The sequence below is a fragment of the Lactuca saligna genome, chromosome 9, assembly GCF_052625555.1.
Source record: "Lactuca saligna cultivar CGN05327 chromosome 9, ASM5262555v1, whole genome shotgun sequence".
Taxonomy (NCBI): Eukaryota; Viridiplantae; Streptophyta; class Magnoliopsida; order Asterales; family Asteraceae; genus Lactuca; species Lactuca saligna.
This window is the reverse complement of record NC_136425.1, coordinates 150,150,158-150,171,979: the sequence shown is the minus strand read 5'-3', so window position 1 is coordinate 150,171,979 and position 21,822 is coordinate 150,150,158. Positions and strand designations below refer to the sequence as shown.

At 40.6% G+C, this 21,822-nt stretch overlaps 1 protein-coding gene, 1 long non-coding RNA gene and 1 pseudogene across 4 annotated transcripts; all 3 read right to left on the bottom strand.

The window, feature by feature from the left end:
* Nucleotides 1-3,677: 3,677 nt before the first annotated feature.
* On the bottom strand, nucleotides 3,678-4,948 carry LOC145013897 (uncharacterized). 3 transcript variants are annotated; one of them, XM_078972245.1, is made up of 5 exons: nucleotides 4,664-4,948; nucleotides 4,387-4,586; nucleotides 4,212-4,299; nucleotides 3,988-4,081; nucleotides 3,678-3,902 (listed from the first exon to the last, which is right to left on the bottom strand). In XM_078972245.1, exons 2-5 carry the CDS (start codon nucleotides 4,536-4,538, stop codon nucleotides 3,841-3,843), a joined length of 396 nt encoding a protein of 131 aa, XP_078828371.1. In that variant the 5' UTR covers nucleotides 4,539-4,586; nucleotides 4,664-4,948; the 3' UTR covers nucleotides 3,678-3,840. The 3 variants fall into 3 exon arrangements, 2 of the variants coding, with proteins under 2 accessions (XP_078828371.1, XP_078828370.1); XM_078972244.1 differs by having other exon boundaries at nucleotides 3,988-4,105; nucleotides 4,664-4,944; XR_013665309.1 differs by having other exon boundaries at nucleotides 3,988-4,288; nucleotides 4,490-4,586; nucleotides 4,664-4,945.
* A 463-nt stretch (nucleotides 4,949-5,411) lies between these two features.
* On the bottom strand, nucleotides 5,412-9,216 carry LOC145016816 (uncharacterized; annotated as a pseudogene).
* Nucleotides 9,217-19,652: 10,436 nt separating this feature from the next.
* Nucleotides 19,653-21,080, bottom strand: LOC145018575 (uncharacterized). Its single transcript, XR_013667078.1, has 5 exons — nucleotides 20,837-21,080; nucleotides 20,707-20,758; nucleotides 20,442-20,585; nucleotides 19,950-20,362; nucleotides 19,653-19,870 (listed from the first exon to the last, which is right to left on the bottom strand). It is a non-coding gene; the product is annotated as an uncharacterized LOC145018575 (long non-coding RNA).
* Between the last annotated feature and the right edge of the window lie 742 nt (nucleotides 21,081-21,822).

Genomic DNA, 21,822 nt, shown 5'->3' with positions numbered 1-21,822 from the left:
GTTCGAATGCAAAATAAAAAATATATATAACAACTAATATCTACTTGGCATAGTAACTGTATCAAAATCAGAACGGATTGAAAAAACTTGTTGTGAAGGATGTGTCAGAACCACATGCTTAATCGTATTTCCTTTAAAGAAATATAGGGTACTGTTTCTATAATCTCACCATTCATGTGCACCTTCATTGTAAGTACTAACATTACTTTAACCTATCGATTGTGAATGAAAACCAAAATAGACCACAAACGATCTCCACTTATAGAGAAATATCCCAATTTTCCGTGAACCTTGATCAGTCTCGATGCATAAAGTTTGAAGTCATTAATAGTAGAAGATGCAAATATGAGTGTATGTTCTTCTGAATAAAGATCAAATCGCAATATGATATCATTAGATAACAAGAAGTAAACTACACCCCCACTTGTAACTGCCTCATCAGAAACATGATAAACAGATGATGGTAACTAGATATTTTGAAAATCCCTCCATTGCCTTGTAGTAGATGAAAACAATTCTATGTTGTAGTAATCGTAATCCACTTTTTTCTTAAGCATGTCACTACAAATAAAATAAGATATAAGTAAATAATAAAGTAAATTAATAACATAAAATATACTATATAAACTCTTACGATGACATTGTGTACGACAATGGAATGAACTTGAAATGGAACGGGTTCGAATTGATAACTACCAAAGCAAACTTTACCGTAGTGTATTCAGAGCTCGGAAACAGTATCAATGTGACATTCGTAGTCATTGGTTTGATAACAAATAAAATCCTTGAAATGTATTCATTTGGATTATATGATTCAACAAGGAGTCCGCACAAGGATGATGCTAACATCGTACAAGTATGTGGTAGCTAATCAATGTCAAGATTGTTGCTAGTAGAAGACGGAACAAACTGACGCTCTATATTTCCCCATAGGTATTTTTTGTTGAACAATAACCCCACAAACCACATTATTTCTACGGTTGTAGTTCATGGTTGTTGTATGTTAGATTTCCATAAATTTTATTTGTACAACGTATAGTAACAAATGTTTGTAATGATGTTTGTGAAAGAATTTCAATAATTAGTTCAGAAGTCAATTATGATAACTGCAAAAGAAATAAATAATAAGATAATAATATTAGAAAAACTTCAAATTTAATTTTTCATGACATACGAATTAAAATGATAATAAGTACAAAATTTCTAGTATTGACGATAAAGAATTTTACCCGATCCATTTTCAATATTTTTTCCAATTCATCTATGATTGTATTGTTAGACGTGATCCTTGAGATAGCATGACTTTCCATTTTGTTCTTCAAATTGACATGTGAAATTTGAATTTTGAACGCCATCTTTTTTTCCAATGATATATTAAGAGCAGATGGATAAATTTCGTTATTACTTAATATATATATATATATATATATATATATATATATATATATATATATATATATATATATATATATATATATATATATATATATATATATATATATATGGTAAGAAATTTTTTTTTGGTAGGAAGGTAAGAAATTTTGTTTTCGACTTATTTTTTTGGCGAAAAAACAAATGAATCAATAATAACATGATTCATCAGAAAAAATCCCGAAAAAATATTTTGATGATTTATTTTTATGAGGATTTTATTGATATTCACTAAAATTATCATAAAAGTGAATTTTTTTTCTTGGTTTACCTAAAAATGAATCATGAAGGTGCTTTTTTCATAATTTTTTCTTGTGAATCATCTTACTTTTGAATCATCTAATGATTCATTTCATTTTTTGCTAAGAAAATATACATATAAAAAAATTTCTTACCTTCCAACCAAAAATTTCTTTTTTATTTGATCTTGACTCTGTCTCTCTCTCTCTCTCTCTCTCTCTCTCTATATATATATATATATATATATATATATATATATATATATATATATATATATATATATATATATATATATATATATATATATATATATATAGAGAGAGAGAGAGAGAGAGAGAGAGAAAGAGAGAGAGTTAGGTTCATGTGAGACGGTCTGATTTTGTGAGACAGTGAGACACATTTTTTATTTTTTTTATTATTTTTTTAGTTAACTCAAGTTCCGAAAATAATAATTAAAAAAAGAATTTTTTATTTTTCCATTTATTTTGCATTTTAAAATTATTTTTAGAATATGTACAGTGTAATATTGTATTTAGAATATTTCACGTATTTTTCAAAAAAAAAAAAAAGGATTTTTATTTTATTTTTTTTTATTTTTTAATTTTTTTTAGTTAATTCAAGTTCTGAAAATAATATTTAAAAAAAGAATTTTTAGATTTTTCCATTTATTTTGCATTTTAAAATTATTTTTTAGAATATGTCAGTGTAATATTCTATTTAGAATATTTCACGTATTTTTAAAAAAAAAAACGGGATTTTTTATTTATTTTTATTTATTTTTTATATTTTTGTTTATTTTTTTTATTTTTGTTTATTTTTTTTAGTTAATTCAAGTTCCGAAAATAATAGTTAAAAAAAGAATTTTTGGATTTTTCCATTTATTTTGCATTTTAAAATTATTTTTAGATTTGGTCTCACGGTCTCACAAAATTAGAATGGTCTCAAATGAACCTGAACCTATATATATATATATATATATATATATATATATATATATATATATATATATATATATATATATATATATATATTAAAAAGACTTAACATTATACATGAAATATAAATTTATTTCATAAACTCACTCGTTAATCAAGGTAAACAAATCAATTTAAAATTTGAAAACAAACAACATATATAAACCTTCACATACCAAATGCAACACGAGTGTCAAAGCTTCTGGCTAACAAATCTGAGAAAGAGATAAAATGATAAGGATCTACCGTATCAACAAAATCAGTGGATACACGAACTTTTGTGGTTTTGTAGAAATTTATTTTATGATAAAATGATAAGGATCTACCGTATCAACAAATCTGAGAAAGAGATAAAATGATAAGGATCTACCAGAAATATTCAAAAAATCTCAACCTATTATCTCATTATATACAAAAAAAATTATCTCATTATATACAAAAAAAACCCTATTATTATTATTGTTATTGTTATTGTTATTATTATTATTATTATTATTATTATTATTATTATTATTATTATTATTTTTGTTCATTATAAACATACCTCTATACTTAAATCATTCTTTCTCTTTTTCCCTTTTACCCCTGAGTAAGTAACACAGAAATAGATAGTTAAAATTTCTCAATATATGTAAAAATAAATTATTTATTTGAGTTCAAATAATATAAATATAGTAATATAGTAATATATCACTACTCTTCACATCTTCTTTTTCCTCTTTTACATCTAAAAGATGCAAAAAACACATAATTTTTTTTCATTGTTATTCATAGCAGATAAAAATAGATTGTTAAGAAGAGGGTAAAATAGTCAAATTAGTTACCATTTGATATTTTGGGTTTAGTTTGAGTTGATCTTCCTTTTGAGTTTTTGTCAACAACTTGTTTTTGGTCAAGTGCTAGTTGCTTTACAATGTTTTCTTTTGTATACTTCATTAATCTGTCAAATCCAACCCATTCATCCCAACTGTAATCAAGATATTATAGCTTTATGAAGGTTAAAAAGACAAACTTTATAGTTTGTACACACTATTCAAAATAAAATACATAGTAGATATGAGATTAATTACGACTCCAAATAGTCAATCATTCAACAATAAATAATACTTTTAATACAAAACTAATTTATAAGGAGGGTGGGGTATGATTTTGTTTTTTATCAAATGTGACTTGACTTGGTTCAGGATGGAAGGGATCAATTCCTAGATTTGAATTTATTGTAGAAGCTCTTGGATCTTTTTGAAACAGCAAAAAACACTGCACTCACCATTACCAAACAAAAAAAAATAAAAATAAAATATGGAACAACACAAAAAGAAGTTGATTTTTGATGGTGACAAACCCAGAATCCCAGGGATAACAAATTTGTCTTCTTTGAGAACCGAATGAAGGGTTCTTCTTTCGTTAACTTTCACCCATTTTGAAGCACATTCCCCCTGTAAGAAATTGCTAATAATTTCCTTGTTGCACACCAAACCAAACCAAAGGTTGAAAAAATGTTAAACAACAAAATCATAGTACGCAAGACAACTAATACTATCTGAGAACATGTAAGCATTCTCTAACCTCATAGTACAACTCAATGGTATCACGAGTGTAAGCATTCTCTTTATCCCATGGCAATGGTGCACCACTACTACTATCTGAGAACATGTTTTCAAGCGTTAAGGATTCCAGTTAACAGGATTATTAAATTTATTATTTGGTGAAACTGTAGCTGCTAAGAAAGGAAAAGGATATGAGGTCAAGGTAAGGTGAAAACATATCAGTCTCACAGAAATCCTCAATGAAGTCGCTAGACATAATCTCTGCATAAAGAAGAAGGAGGGGCTTGTGGAGTATACCATCTTTATCTAATATCGACTTTTTCATTCTTGTTAATTCTTGGAACATTGCCTTTCCAATCTTCAATCCTCTTTCTTCAATTGCTGACACTAAATCCTACGCATACATAATAAACTCATGTTAGAGAGCCTTCACAATATCAATTTTTTAATTATATGAACATCAATCAAGACCTTAGCTGCTGTCAAAGGTTTGGAAACTTGGGCCTCGTGTTGTTGGCGTTGTGATATTTGTGAATCGATGGGGTGACCCTTTCTGATGTCGATTGAAGGAAGCAATTAGGTTTAGAGAAAAAGGGAGGGAGAAAAGTAAGAAGATGATGGCGATTCTGGCATGATTGAAGTAAAATTAGGTTACAATTGTAAAAGAGAGAAAGAGGGTAGATAACGAAGGAAAGAAAAGATAACTGTGTAAAGGTTTATGATGTCAGCAAACAATCCAAGGATTAGAAATTAATGAAAACCAAAAACAAAAACAAATCAAGTGGAAGTAACCTCTCTATCCTTGGGTGGAGAGTTAAGAACCTCATCTTGTAATGGGATTTGGGTTTTGTTGTTTCAATTTGTATATTTAAAAATATATTCATTCTTACTTTATATATTTCTAACAGCTTACTTACTTAGTAAAAAAATAATAAAAATATAAAATCAAATCTGATTAAGCGAAAATGAAAAAAAAAAAAAACGATGATTATAAAACCTCACCTTCTTCCACTGATAACTCTGTAGACTGGTGAACTAATTGATGATCTTGAAACAACAGAACGTTGGTAACTAAAGTGTGGCGTCACCAATTCTCCTGAGTGAGTAGTACCCAACAAGTTCAACGTTGGTAACTAAAGTGTGGCGTCACCAATTCTCCTGAGTGAGTAGTACCCAACAAGTTCATGTAAGATACATTTTGTATGCAAATGAGATACATTCAAAGAAAACATAGAATGTAAAGAATCATACCTAGATTATAAGAATAAATATGAAGAGATGACACCAAAAAATCTAATCCAACACTTTCCTTTAAATCAACAGAAAATATCTGAAACCAAATCCCACATGGGAATCTGCTTGGCCTGAGCAACCAAAGGAAGATTTTGGTGTAAGGAGTAGCAACCAAAGGAAGATTTTGGTGTAAGGAGTAGCATGGATTACAGATATAGCAACCTAAATAATCATCAATATAAACCCAATTGTCTTATACATAATAGTAAACGACAATTAAAAAGCTGAAGTAGTTGGTAGCAGAAGCAGAAATGGAGTGAACAATAGAGAACCAACAATATGTTGTTCCACTATGTAATCATAGCTATCTAACCTCTCACGAAGCAGATTCCCTTTTTGCCCCATGTCATACAATTCAAAACAAATCCACGACCATTTAAACTAACTAATCAAGGTTAATAATGTCAAACTATCAACTACCTACCTGAAAATACGCCACAATGTTGTCGTTGCCTCTATTTGCATCGAATAAATGAGTGATATTAACCAATGTAGAGTTGAAATATGTGTTATTGAGATAGTAATCATGTCAAGCGTTAATGCAGCAGGGGTTGTTATGCCAAAAATAACCCCGCTTATAGCTAACCCTTTAATGAAAAAAATAAAAAGAAAATGCATCGAGCCTAATACTATAGACCAAAATTGAATTGCATTTAAAGAAAGACTGCCAAGAACTCCTGCAGGCTCAGTGTTCAACTGTGACAACCCGAAACTTCTACCTGGTACATCTAGTCAGTTAATCTAAGTTAAACTCGTTTCTGTTAACTCCTAGCACTGATTAAGAGTTCTTTTCAGCGTTCTAAGCTTGAGTACAACCAAGGTTGAGATTAGGAATGAGTCAGCTAGTCGTATAGGGACAAAATTCAGCCATACACCTCTTTTCGAGGAGTGTCCAGCCGTACACATGGGTGTACGGCCATACACACCCCTCAAGGCCAAACACCCACCCATATATAAAGGGTAGACCCCTTTCCTTTCATTCCTTTAACATCCTGGCAGCACACAACACCATTCTCTCAAGCTTCTTCAACCGTGAACCTTCCAAAGCTTCAAGAATGTGAGTAATTCATCCTCTAAATTGATATCCATGAAAGACCACTCTATCTAAGCCTTAAAAGTGCAATATTTGTCATGTTCTTCGTGTTTGGAAGTGAGTGCGGCCGCACACCCCCTTTAAGGTGGTCGCACACTCTTAAAACACCCTCCGAAGTGAGAGTTTGACTTCCATACTCGAGATAGACATGACCCTAGCCTTATTGTACCTTAGAATTGACATTTTGGACATCTTCATGTGGGGTGTACGACCGCACAAACCTGTGTACACATGCACACACCCTTGTGCGGCAGCACAATCCCGTGTGCGACCACACACACACCCTAGGACCACAAACCCATTTCTAAGACCCTAAACTTGTACTACAACTAAGTATGGACCTAGAACACTTCATGGATGCAAGTATGGACCTTGAGAACACCTCAAAGGCACCTTCCATCATGAGTGTACGGATGCACACCCCTTGGTCCGCACACCCATGGCCGCACACACCTTTAAGGTGGCCATACACCTCCCCTTTATGCAATCCTTTAAGGTTCTAGCACTTAGTGTAGGTGGTCCCCAGTTCTTAGAGTGGTTCTCCAGCACATTTAGTTGAGAAATACCTTCATTTGACTCCTTTATGTTTCATTACATGTTAATTAGGATCAAATCGTGTTCAAGGCTTCACTTGAACATCCGACATTCCGTATCGATCTTTCATTCAAATCGCCCGAGGTGAGTTCATACCCCTATATTTTCCGTGTTTTTAATGTTTTCAGGGCGGGGGGGATACAAGCCAAACTCACAGTATTTTATTAAGTTTTAAACTTATTAATACAGTCCAACGATTTCCATGTTTAATAACATATTCAAATATTTTATCCTTTTTGTAATATGTTGAGCATAAGGGAAAATTTTATTTTGGAAATCTAACTTCATAGCTTTCAGAAAGGTTTTTACAAAGCATTTTCCATATCAATTCTAATAAACTATAATGGGTATAGTTTGGTATAACCCTCTAGGCAATTTTTACCAAATCATATTTCATGGATGAATATGTATAAACTATGGCAGATTTAGTTTTTGTTATATATTTTCTCAGGAGTATGAAGTACTATTATTCAAGGATAATTATTGTTTTATATTGTTTCTAGCTAGTAAAATAGATTATACAGAATTGTGAGGTTCTACTTCAATATTGTACGCTTAGGTGTACATGGCTAAATCCTATCTCAGTATAACCCGAGTCTCCTGGAGGGAGAGCGTGAAATTTGTGAATAGATCTATTCGGGACTGACAATCCCACACCTGAACTGCTAGCTACAGTTAGGCATGCATGCCTAAGGTGAACAAATGTCATTTAGCTTAAACGCCTAAAGAAGGTCTCTAGGTCATATCAAGTATGGTTATGCGACTCGCAAATAAGTATAAACTAACTTTGGTTTACGGAATCAACTCTTCATTTGTTTTATTTAAGTAATAAAACTACTTTGATATATACTGATAGTAATAAGGGATTTCTAAACTTGCATCTCTACCTCTAGGACGGATAAGTGTTTTTAGGGAAAATATGGGATTTTCCCAGGATAACACCGACATCTCTAAACTGATGGTTTATTTTCTACTAATAGATATTCATATTCATTCCATGATTCCTTGGATTGTACATATCTTGTATGAATCTGGAAGTCATGGAAGGAATGGGTTTTCAAACATGCTTTTCATAAGAAAATATAGGATTTTCTTGAGGAACACTCTTTAAAAGGATTCAAAAAAACATTTTTTCACCAAAACTAAATGCTTATGAGCTCACTAGCTTTATGCTTATATTCTTTCAAAACTGTTTGTATTCTCAGGGATTTAGTAGACAGGTACTTCCAGGATTTTGGAGAAGTCGGCGTGTTAGAGTCACGTCTTTCCATTTACTTTTGATAAGAACAAAACTTTGTATTAAGACAATGTAAACCTTTTTCATATATGTATTTAATTTTTGTTTGTGTTTACTATGCTTGCTATGATACAACTGTTGTGATACTACGCATGATGTCCTCCACCCTGGAACGATTCCGCCGTTCCGGTTTCGGGGTGTGACCTCAACTTAGAACCACTATGGTTTCCTATTAATCGTGCACAGCTTATGAGCCACCAGTTCTTTGTAACATCACCAATGAAGTTCAAAATCGTCAAACAAGCGGAATTTGCATGAGTCAGCAATGTAAGGCCAAAAAGGTTCCCTAAGAGGATGTCGATAACTACACTCAACCACATGGAATGTCTACGTTGTGAAGCTTTCTCTGCATACTCCACACATGATCCAGACCTTACAAATTAATAATATACAAATAATAGGTAGAAAGTTTAAAAAAAGAAAAAAAAAGTATAAAAACTATTTCCAAGTCAAGATTACCTGGAACCACTCGCTAAGCGCCCTAATCAATGAGGATAGGTTTCGATGTGTGGTATTTGCTATATGAAAAGCAACGACTGGAGTGGGAGAGTTAGAGTCAAAAAGAGGATTCCTCACTTCTTTCTCTCATTCAAAACCATGCATGAGACTTTCATCTCACATGGCTCGTAAGTGATAAAAGAAAGAAGAACCTTCACGCAAGAAATTAAAGAAGCTTCCTTCGCAGGAAAGATATTCTAGTAAATAGACAACTCACCATTCATTCATGAACTGTCTTGCCCATGCCATCAAGAGCTAGAGCTATATCTCTCGAAGGTGTCTTAGCTCCACCGATAGGAACTGCCCACCTATCCAGGTAACCTCACCCGCGAACCATGAACTGAAGCAAATCTTAATCAAACCTATATTTGCTCAATGGATACAATCTGCTCATGGTAAAACTTCATATGGGTTCGATATATGTAGCACCTGGTTTCCGGTATGTGAATTTTATTTGAGCATTGCCCTATTTTAGCCTTGGACTCGGCGAGTCATAAGGCCCGACTCGCCGAGTAGGGACGAGACTCAGGACGCGTTTTAAGTGGTCGACTCGGCGAGTCCATATCCTGGACTCGGCGAGTCACCGCTGCTGGATGAAACCCTAAGTTTCAAGGGTTTGCACCCTATTTAAACCCTCATTCTGCCCCAACTCATCCCCATTCACCCCCAGAACTTCCCCATCATCGTTTTCCCTTAGTTCCTTGAGAGTTTGAGGTATTCTTGGTGTGTTCTTGAAGGTTTTGAGGAGAAAGAGGAGTAGATCAAGAAGAGGAGAAGGAGATCAGCCATCTTTGTGTCATTTCAACATTTCCCTTGAGGTATATCTCGTTTTTCCCCTGTTTCTATGCTTAGGATTTCATTTGGGACACTCTTGAGCAATTCTTCAAGCTTGTTTGTGCTTAATGATTCGTAATAAGTGGATTAACCTTTAGATCTAGGCAAGATTGAGCTCCAGGAGCTCAGATCTGTGAGTTTTATGGCCCCATGTGGCTTGTTCATCCTAGATCTACCCTTTTGAGGCATTTTGCACCCTAAAATCCACATTAGTGAATATCCACACGTAAAGTTGGAAACTTTACGTGTGATTTGTGTCCTAGAAGTCCAGATCTATGAATGGCATGGACTGAAATCGAGTAAATCTGTGTATTTGGTGGGTGCATGGCGACGACTCGGCGAGTCGTATGGGTGACTCGGCGAGTCTGGTCGCGAGTCACCGATTTGGTCCCTTCATGATGTGTCGAGTTGAGCCGTGAGTCACAGGGGGTGACTCGGTGAGTTGGGAGCTGAACTCACCCATGTTAGGACTCGGCGAGTCAATGCCCTGACTCGGCGAGTCCAAGGCAATCTTCATAGATCAAGAACAGACTCGGCGAGTTGTTCATACAACTCGGCGAGTCTTAGCATAAAGTGTTCTTCGGATGAAGATGAACTCGGCGAGTTGTTCATGCAACTCGGCGAGTAGGATGAAGGAGTTGAATGACAGTTAGAAGGTGAACTCGTCGAGTCATAGCCCGACTCGACGAGTAGAACCAGGGACCCAGGACAATGGTTTGCTAGGGACTCGGCGAGTGGTGATCCACTCGGCGAGTCGGGTCAACTGAAAGTTGACTCTAGCTTTGGCTTAGAGCTAGACCGGGGGTAAAATGGTCATTTTACCTAAAGGACAGTTAGCAGTGTTTGATTGAGTATGTTGTGGGAATTACAGCCGGAGGACTCCCGGAGCAGCAGCAGTCAGTTAGTTCCCGATCAGTTCAGCAGCTACTTTGAGGTGAGTTACCTTCCAGTAGCGGTGGGTCTAAGGCCACAAGGCCGGCCCACCAGTAGGAGACGTATGATAGATGATTGTCTTTGTGATATCATCTAGGTTGCTATTACCTGTTATGTTATATGCTATCATGATACGTTATATGCAATAGTAGTAGAGTTCGGTTGTTAGGACCGCTGGGTAGTCAGACACCCCAGAATTATCTGACTGTATGTGATGGTATGCTTGTATGTTGGTCTGTTATGTTATGCGATAAAGGTAGCGGGAGGGGACCAGTCCCCGAGGATCGGTTGTTAGGACCGATGGGTAGTCAGCACCCCAGAATGGCTTGACATGGGTAGTCAGCACCCCAGAATGGCTTGACACGGGTAAGACGGCACCCCAGAATGGCCGCATGGGTAGGTCGGCACCCCAGAATGGCCGTACCGGGTAGTCAGGCACCCCAGAATAGCCTGGCAGTATTTATGTTATGTGTTTGCATGGTATGTGGTACGTTGGGGGAACTCACTAAGCTTTGTGCTTACGTTTACAGTTTTGTTTTCAGGTACCTCTGCACCGAAGGGGAAGGAGCCGGCGCGGTAGCGGCACGTCATACACACACTCCTCGGTTTCCGCATTTACGAGATTTACTGGGATTGTACTCTGATATTTCGATGGGATGTATGGTTTGATCTTTTGAACATGGTTGTGATGTGTTATGGTGTGATTAAACAATGTTTTTATCTATTAATGTTTTCTAAAGTAATATTCTAAAAATGAAATTTTCGGACGTAAAAATTGGGTCGTTACAAGTTGGTATCAGAGCCCTGGTTTGAGGGATTCGGACACGCCTTCGGGAGTGTTTGGACTCAAATCGAGGGATTGAATGATTTTCCAAAAGAAATTGTTCTTTAAAACCCGGAAAAGAGTCATAAGAAAGAGCAAAGTGTGTGACGTGCGCGACCGGCCGAGCTCAAGTAAGTATTCCCCATAGTACCCATACAAGTTTATGTTATGTTTATCAGCTTACGTAGAACTGCATGCTAGTATAGGCTAAGGATCTAGGAGTGATGCCTTATGTGCCTGCTTATGTGTTACAGCTTTATGAATATTGCATGCTAGAATTGAGTAGACAGCAGTAGGATAGCCTGTTTAGGTTATGCCTGATAGTATGAGCTTAGCATCCTATGTTAAGTGTCGTTTCTTGTTATAAGAATAGTTTTGGCTCGAGTCTGTCTTTCCCTTATCCGAATGCTGCTTGCTTTGTGCTTGGTGGGATTCTGAGTAATGGGAGTTAGCCACTAGGTAAACACGTCACACCACATGTAATCAGGGTTGAATAATCCCAAAGTGTTGGAACTGTCCCTATTGCGCAGCTCTTGTTTGAGTCCAACCGTTGTAGGGACGGATCTTTTACTTGAAGGATTATCTAATCCTCATCACATGTGATGGTGTTTAGGTGGTGGCTAACTGGCATTATGAGGAGACCTACAGCAGCTGAGGACCAGTCGTGTTGAACTTGAGTTTTCCCTAGGGCAAGCCTAGGATGAGAACAACAGAGAGTAGCAGTAGTAAAGGGGAGCTGGTGGAGTCGAGGAATTCCTCGGAGAAGGTACGGATAGATGTGGAAGGTAGTATGGGCCCGTACTACTGAAAGCAGAGGATCCGTACCCGAGCCAAGGAAAGCCAAGACGAGACCAAGGAACCTGTAAGTAGTTGAGATCCCTCAGAAAGTAGCAGTATCACTAATGATTATTATGATGTCTTGCAGAATGGTGGTACTTCGACCGAGACCGACTGATGGCGGTTCAGGAGAGGGGTCAGGTTCGGGATCAGGCACCGAGCCGATTGATGAGAGGCTACGTGAGTTCATCACGTCGGAGATCACTAAGGGCATCCTTGAGTCGACCCCCATCATCTTTGGGTCGATCAAGGAAGGGATCGTGGAGTTGATGGAGGATCGCCTACGGGCATTCAGGAGCGACTTGGCCTCTAGCCAGTCGGGATCTCGCACACTGTCCTTCAAGGACTTCAGGGGCAGTGGTGCACCGGATTTCCATGGGGTGAAGGACCCCATTGTCGCCAGACGATGGATTGCGGATATTGAGTCCGCCCAGTTGACCAGCTTCTGCCCTGAGGGGTCGAAGGTGAGGTACGCAGCGGGGTGTTTACGGGACCGAGCCCGGGATTGGTGGGAGTCAGTGGGTGACTCGTTGGGAGCCTCGGCTATCGAGGCAATGACCTGGTGGGACTTTGTGGCTAGGTTCAGGGTGGAGTTTGCACCAGCGGTCGAGCTTCAGCAGCTGGCCAGGGAGTTTCTAGACATGAGGCAGACGACAGAGACCGTGGCGGAGATCACCGCCAAGTTTCGGGAGAGGGCTTTATTGGTGCCCCAGTATGCAGGTGACGAGGATATGAGGAGGACTCGTTACCACGATATGCTACGAGCTGACATTCGGGAGCATGTTAGCTTTTCGGCTTGCCCTACCCTGGACTCCATGATTGCCAGGGCTAGGGAGAGAGAGATAGATTTGGAGCACATCCGGAAACGGAAACTTGAGGACGGTCAGGCAGCAGGGGCTTCGGGGAAGAAGCCCAAGGGATCAGATGGGAGGCCGAAAGGCCAGTCGGGACCGAGCCGCTGTAGGAGGTGCGGCAGGCCGCACGAGGGGGCGTGCAGGATGGGATCGTCAGGCTGCTACAAGTGCGGCAAGTTTGGGCATATCAGCAGGGATTGCACTGCTCCTTCGACAGTTATTCAGACATCGGAGTTGCTGTGTTTCCACTGCAACCAGAGGGGCCACAAGAAGGCCAATTGCCCCATGTTGACAGTTTCAGCGCCAGTGAAGGCGCCAGCTCCAGCGACCCTGTGGATCACGGATGGCCGTCAGGGCAAGGCAGAGGCTCCAGTGGTGAGGAGTCGGGCATTTCAGTTGACTGCCGAAGAGGCACGCGCCGCGCCCGATGTAGTGACGGGTATGATTCCTTCCTTCTATCTTTTATTTTACGTTGTTATGATATTGATATGTGCTCCGTGTGTATACATGTGTATTAGGATCGTTCCATGTGAACGGCATCCCAGTTCAGGTATTGTTCGACTCGGGTGCATCCCGATCGTTCGTTTCTCTTGCCCTTAGCAAGAGATTTCATGAGACTTCAGGCGAGTTAGATTGCCCGTTAGAGGTAGAGATTGCTGACGATCGATCGGTGCGAGCATCGATGGTGTTTCGAGATTGTGTTCTGTGATTGTTTGAGGAGCGTTACCTGGTAGACTTGGTTCCTATTCCATTGCGTGGGAACAAGGTGATTATTGGTATGGATTGGCTGAGCCCTAATGGGGCAGTGATAGATTGCGCGCAGCAGCTAGTGCGAGTCAGGACCCCAAGCGGGGGAGAGTTAGTGATTCATGGAGAGCGGCCGCAGTGTGGACACACTGTATGTTCAGCAGCGAGGGCTAGGCGCTACCTTCAGCAGGGATGCGCGGGTTATGTCGCGTATGAGATGGATACCCGGGAGGCGGGTAAGGCGACTGTGAGCGAGGTCCCGGTGGTTCGAGATTTTGCTGATGTTTTCCCGGAGGAACTGCCTGGGATACCTCCGGAGCGACAGGTGGAGTTCAGGATTGACCTCATTCCCGGTGCGGCTCCGATAGCCAAAGCACCATATCGGTTGGCTCCTCCCGAGATGCAGGAGTTGTCTACGCAGCTGCAGGAGCTGCTGGACAAAGGATTTATTCGGCCGAGCAGTTCACCCTGGGGAGCCCCGATTCTGTTTGTGAGAAAGAAGGACGGATCGCATCGGATGTGTATAGATTATCGGGAGCTGAACAAGGTAACGGTGAAGAACCGATACCCGCTTCCAAGGATTGACGACCTATTTGATCAGCTTCAGGGAGCATCTTGGTTCTCCAAGATTGACTTGCGTTCGGGGTATCATCAGATGAGGGTCAGGGAGGAGGATATGCAGAAGACTGCGTTTCGGACGCGCTATGGTCATTACGAGTTCGTGGTGATGCCGTTTGGGCTCACCAATGCTCCTGCCGCGTTCATGGACCTCATGAACCGCGTGTGTAGACCGATGCTGGATCGGTCTGTGATAGTCTTTATCGATGATATCTTGGTCTATTCCAAGACTCGGGAGGAACACGAGGAGCATCTGAGGGAGGTATTGGAGACCCTGAGGAGGGAGAGCTTGTATGCCAAGTTCTCCAAGTGTGAGTTTTGGTTGCGCGAGGTGCAATTTCTTGGGCACCTCGTCAACCAGAACGGGATTCTGGTTGATCCGGCCAAGGTCGAGGCCGTGATGAGATGGGAGGTCCCGAAGTCTCCATCTGAGATTCGGAGCTTCCTGGGATTGGCAGGCTACTATCGCAGGTTTATCCAAGATTTCTCCAAGATAGTCGTACCCTTGACGCGACTGACGAAGAAAGCTGTGGTCTTTCGGTGGGGACCCGAGCAGCAGGCTGCGTTTGAGATGCTGAGACAGAAATTGTGTGAGGCGCCGATCCTAGCCCTACCCGAGGGCGTAGAGGATTTTGTGGTTTACTGCGATGCGTCCATTTCAGGGTTGGGCGCAGTTTTGATGCATAGGGGGCATGTCATTGCCTACGCTTCGCGGCAGCTCAAGCCTCACGAGGCAAATTACCCGACGCACGATTTGGAATTGGGGGCGGTGGTCTTTGCCCTCAAGATTTGGCGACATTACCTCTACGGGGTTCGGTGTACCATCTACACGGACCACAAGAGTTTGAGGTACCTCATGGACCAGCCGAATCTGAATATGAGGCAGCGGCGGTGGTTGGACGTGGTGAAGGATTATGATTGCAAGATCCTTTACCACCCGGGGAAGGCCAATGTGGTGGCCGATGCGCTTAGCCGCAAGACGGCTCCGATCAGGGACGTTTGTTTGAGGATGACAGTGGTGACTCCCCTGTTGGAGCAGATTCGGGAGGCTCAACAGGAGGCTATCAAGGAGGAGCATCGGAAGAGCGAACGTGTGGTGGGTCAGGTTTCCTCCTTTGATTATGATAGCAGAGGACTTTTGACATTACACCGTAGGGTGTGGGTGCCGTATCACGGTGGCGTGCGTCAGATTTTGATGGAGGAGGCGCACAAGTCCCGATTTTCTATTCATCCCGGGGCGACGAAGATGTATAGGGATCTTCGTCCGGATTATTGGTAGCCTTGCATGAAGAGGGATGTGGCATGGTATGTCGACCGGTGTTTGACCTGCAGGAAGGTCAAGGCCGAACATCAGAGACCGCATGGAAAGATGCAGCCGTTGGACATCCCGCTGTGGAAATGGGAAGATATCACGATGGATTTTATCACAAAGCTTCCCAGGACCGCACGGGGAGTGGATTCGATTTGGGTCATCGTGGATAGATTGACCAAGAGTGCTCACTTCATTCCAATCCAGGAGAGCATATCGGCCGAAAAATTGGCCGACATCTATATCAGGGAGATTGTGTCACGGCATGGGGTGCCAGTATCGGTGATCTCAGACAGGGATGTGCGTTTTACTTCCAGATTTTGGAAGAAATTCCATGACGAGTTGGGCACTCGTCTGCATTTTAGCACCGCCTTTCACCCGCAGACAGATGGTCAGAGTGAGCGGACCATCCAGACTTTGGAGGACATGTTGCGGGCGTGTGTGTTGGATTTCGGTGTTAGCTGGGATACCTATCTTCCCTTGGCTGAGTTCTCCTACAACAACAGCTATCACGCGAGCATTGACCGACCACCGTTCGAGATGTTGTATGGGCGGAAGTGCAGAACCCCGATATGTTGGGGGGAGGTTGGCCAGAGAGTCATGGGAAGCACCGAGGTGGTGCTAGAGACGACCGAGAGGATCCAGCAGGTTCGGAGCAGACTTCAGACTGCACAAAGTCGGCAAAAAAGCTACGCCAATAGATGCCGATCCGACTTGGAGTTCCAAGTCGGGGATATGGTCCTCCTGAAAGTGTCGCCTTGGAAAGGTGTCATTCGATTCAGGAAGCGGGGCAAGTTGGGCCCAAGGTTCATCGGGTCGTTCAGGGTTGCAGCCCGGGTGGGCAAGGTGGCGTACAGGCTGGATCTGCCCGCCGAGCTCAGTCAGATCCACAGCACCTTCCATGTTTCGCAGCTGCAGAAGTGCCTGGTGGACGATTCAGCAGTAGTGCCGTTGGAGGATATTCAGGTTGATGACAGCTTGAATTACATTGAGCGCCCAGTCGCAATACTTGACAGAAAGACCAAGACATTGAGAAACAAGAGGGTAGAACTAGTAAAGGTGCAGTGGCACAACCGCAAGGGTTCGGAATGGACTTGGGAACCGATGGACGAGATGATGGAGCATTACCCCGAGCTGTTTCAGGACCGGGCAGCAGACTTCGAGGACGAAGTCTAAAATAAGTGGGGGAGATTTGTAGCACCTGGTTTCCGGTATGTGAATTTTATTTGAGCATTGCCCTATTTTAGCCTTGGACTCGGCGAGTCATAAGGCCCGACTCGCCGAGTAGGGACGAGACTCAGTACGCGTTTTAAGTGGTCGACTCGGCGAGTCCATATCCTGGACTCGGCGAGTCACCGCTGCTGGATGAAACCCTAAGTTTCAAGGGTTTGCACCCTATTTAAACCCTCATTCTGCCCCAACTCGTCCCCATTCACCCCCAGAACTTCCCCATCATCGTTTTCCCTTAGTTCCTTGAGAGTTTGAGGTATTCTTGGTGTGTTCTTGAAGGTTTTGAGGAGAAAGAGGAGTAGATCAAGAAGAGGAGAAGGAGATCAGCCATCTTTGTGTCATTTCAACATTTCCCTTGAGGTATATCTCGTTTTTCCCCTGTTTCTATGCTTAGGATTTCATTTGGGACACTCTTGAGCAATTCTTCAAGCTTGTTTGTGCTTAATGATTCGTAATAAGTGGATTAACCTTTAGATCTAGGCAAGATTGAGCTCCAGGAGCTCAGATCTGTGAGTTTTATGGCCCCATGTGGCTTGTTCATCCTAGATCTACCCTTTTGAGGCATTTTGCACCCTAAAATCCACATTAGTGAATATCCACACGTAAAGTTGGAAACTTTACGTGTGATTTGTGTCCTAGAAGTCCAGATCTATGAATGGCATGGACTGAAATCGAGTAAATCTGTGTATTTGGTGGGTGCATGGCGACGACTCGGCGAGTCGTATGGGTGACTCGGCGAGTCTGGTCGCGAGTCACCGATTTGGTCCCTTCATGATGTGTCGAGTTGAGCCGTGAGTCACAGGGGGTGACTCGGTGAGTTGGGAGCTGAACTCACCCATGTTAGGACTCGGCGAGTCAATGCCCTGACTCGGCGAGTCCAAGGCAATCTTCATAGATCAAGAACAGACTCGGTGAGTTGTTCATACAACTCGGCGAGTCTTAGCATAAAGTGTTCTTCGGATGAAGATGAACTCGGCGAGTTGTTCATGCAACTCGGCGAGTAGGATGAAGGAGTTGAATGACAGTTAGAAGGTGAACTCGTCGAGTCATAGCCCGAATCGACGAGTAGAACCAGGGACCCAGGACAATGGTTTGCTAAGGACTCGGCGAGTGGTGATCCACTCGGCGAGTCGGGTCAACTGAAAGTTGACTCTAGCTTTGGCTTAGAGCTAGACCGGGGGTAAAATGGTCATTTTACCTAAAGGACAGTTAGCAGTGTTTGATTGAGTATGTTGTGGGAATTGCAGCCGGAGGACTCCCGGAGCAGCAGCAGTCAGTTAGTTCCCGATCAGTTCAGCAGCTACTTTGAGGTGAGTTACCTTCCAGTAGCGGTGGGTCTAAGGCCACAAGGCCGGCCCACCAGTAGGAGACGTATGATAGATGATTGTCTTTGTGATATCATCTAGGTTGCTATTACCTGTTATGTTATATGCTATCATGATACGTTATATGCAATAGTAGTAGAGTTCGGTTGTTAGGACCGCTGGGTAGTCAGACACCCCAGAATTATCTGACTGTATGTGATGGTATGCTTGTATGTTGGTCTGTTATGTTATGCGATAAAGGTAGCGGGAGGGGACCAGTCCCCGAGGATCGGTTGTTAGGACCGATGGGTAGTCAGCACCCCAGAATGGCTTGACATGGGTAGTCAGCACCCCAGAATGGCTTGACACGGGTAAGACGGCACCCCAGAATGGCCGCATGGGTAGGTCGGCACCCCAGAATGGCCGTACCGGGTAGTCAGGCACCCCAGAATAGCCTGGCAGTATTTATGTTATGTGTTTGCATGGTATGTGGTACGTTGGGGGAACTCACTAAGCTTTGTGCTTACGTTTATAGTTTTGTTTTCAGGTACCTCTGCACCGAAGGGGAAGGAGCCGGCGCGGTAGCGACACGTCATACACACACTCTTCGGTTTCCGCATTTACGAGATTTACTGGGATTGTACTCTGATATTTCGATGGGATGTATGGTTTGATCTTTTGAACATGGTTGTGATGTGTTATGGTGTGATTAAACAATGTTTTTATCTATTAATGTTTTCTAAAGTAATATTCTAAAAATGAAATTTTCGGACGTAAAAATTGGGTCGTTACAATATACTTTTGTCTTCAACGAATGGCCCGACATTCAATGCAGGTCGAAGCATATGGTTGTCGGGTTGGTTAAATGCTACTAATGAGAATACCCAGGTTCCACATCTTAAAGAAGTGAATGACCAGATTGGAAGCACGGAGGTTCATTCACAATGGGACAACTCACCCAGCCATGATTCATGACAGAAGAGATCGAGCACAAAATGGAGTTTCCCTCTTGGGCGAGGCTTACGTCCGGAAATAATCTTTTTCAAGACTTTCTCAAGTTGGCTTTTCCAACACAACATTAGGGTCGTCCCCTTCATTCTATACTGACCCTATTGGTGTAAAGGAAGATTGGCCAATACAAGATTTGACAACATCAGACACGGATATTCCTTGAGGTGTGAGGGAATAAATTGTGTAATGTGACATATATAAAAAAAATCCAATCCATAGCTTATAAGAAAATGGGGTATCTGGAGAAATGTAAACACGGATGTGGAAACAAAAGCAACAAACACATCCAATAGTTTCCATATCAAAGTGAAGCAACGCTATGGTAAAAGAAATAGAGCCCAACTATCATAACAGCTGGGATGAAGGCAGCCAAAATATAAACTGGAGGAACCTTGCCCATGTCCTACAAGTCAATTTTAAGAAGTTAAAGGTTAGGATGCAAGATTTTTCTCCAAAGTAAACATAAATTTTAAAAAATATACCTTGATTATAGTCTAATGGTATAAAGATTCAGAATCCCATAAGAGTTGGATACAAAGACTTATGGGAACACCAGATGGAACTTTTCTTGGTACAGAGAAAGAGAGTGATGTCCAAACTACAACCATCAAGGGAACCCATAGTCTGCTATGAAGATTCTAAGACATCCTGTATTACGTATTCACAAGAATAACTACATGTTAATATGATATAGAAAATAGCTAAGCCACCAAGTTGTATAGAAGTCCAAATGAAAATATAACACCAAGCAATCCATTAGTGTAAAGCCACTGAAATTGATCGTTAGGCGAATTTGGTTCATCAGATTTGGGAGCTTTGATATACAAAAACATAAATGGTGTTTGGTTATCACTTGGATAAAATCCGGTCAAGGAGTTCTCCACCTTCACACAGCCTGTTTTAAAATATATATTAGCTATGGAAGAATGATAGCTATCATATATGTAAATAAAAGGAATATGGTATATACGTACTCCATAACTATGTATACGTTCTGATCATCTTCAAATGCATCATGGAACTGGACAATAAGGATGATGTCCAGATGAGCCCTTTAATAACTTTACCTCAATGTCACACAGGTTTGAAGCAGAAAAAAGTGAAAACGTAGTCCGAACCTATTTTTGAAAAGTGAAAATGTAAACTTATAAAACTCAATAAATATTGTAAATTTGAATATTCTTTAAGTAGATAAGAAATCGGAAAAAACAAAGTAAAAACGTAGAGCAACAGCAGTACCCAAGAACCCTATTATCGTTGCCATAACAATTCTCCGATTAAACTCCAATTTCTGAATGAAAACATCAAAGATGAAAAACCCATTCGGTTATAGAATCAAAATCATCAACGATAATATTATAGGACTTACAGGCAAGATTATATCGTCCGAGGAAGAACACATAGTAGTGGGGAAGAAGACTAATGTTGGATCGATTTGTTGTGTGAAATCAATGGGGTGACCCTTTCTGATGTCGATTGAAGGAATAGATTAGGTTTAGAAAAAAAGGGATGGAAAAAGTAAGAACATCATGGCGATTCTGGCATGATTGAAGTAAAATTAGGTTACAACTAAGAGAGAGAGAGAGAGAGAGAGAGGTAGATGACGAAGGAAAGAGAAGATAAGCGTGTAAAGGTTTATGAGTAATAAGGATGATGTCAACAAATAATCAAATGGTGAGAAATTAAGGATTGAAATGTAATGAAGGGCTCTGATTTCTTAAGATTAGAATTTAAGGTTCTCTTTTAATAATATTCAGAGATTTGGGTAATATATTCCTGTTAAGCTATGAAAATACTATGGGCTATAATAATTAATAATTTTGTAGTGTTCTCAATTTTTTACCATTAACAAATTGCATTTGTTTATAATTTTTGAAAGTGAAGTGTTACAACTGTAAAATTTAACTTGGAGATTAGACTATCGGCCATAAGGAGTACTCAAACAAGGTTATTACAGCACCTGAACACCACACTAGCTCGATTACATTATTTTTCATCTTAAGAAATACCAACCAATCCATATTACCATTTTTATATAAATAAAATAAAATAAATAAAATAAGAGAGAGGGAGAGAGAGAGAGAGAGAGAGAGAGAGAGAGAGATTGTGAAGCTCCATGGAGCTCCTTACTTCACACCACCACCACAAAGTTCTTACTCTTGTTTTGGGTGGTTTGATTTTGAGTCAATTTCTTCATTATCATCTATATTTTTGGAATGACGATATGTGATGTTTTTGGGATCTGTAAATGATTGATGGTTAATAGTTTTCAAAACGAAAGTTTTTGATTTCGAAGCTTTTGAGAATAGTTGACTTTCATAAATCGATTGTTGATGAGAATAAAAGGCGAAGACA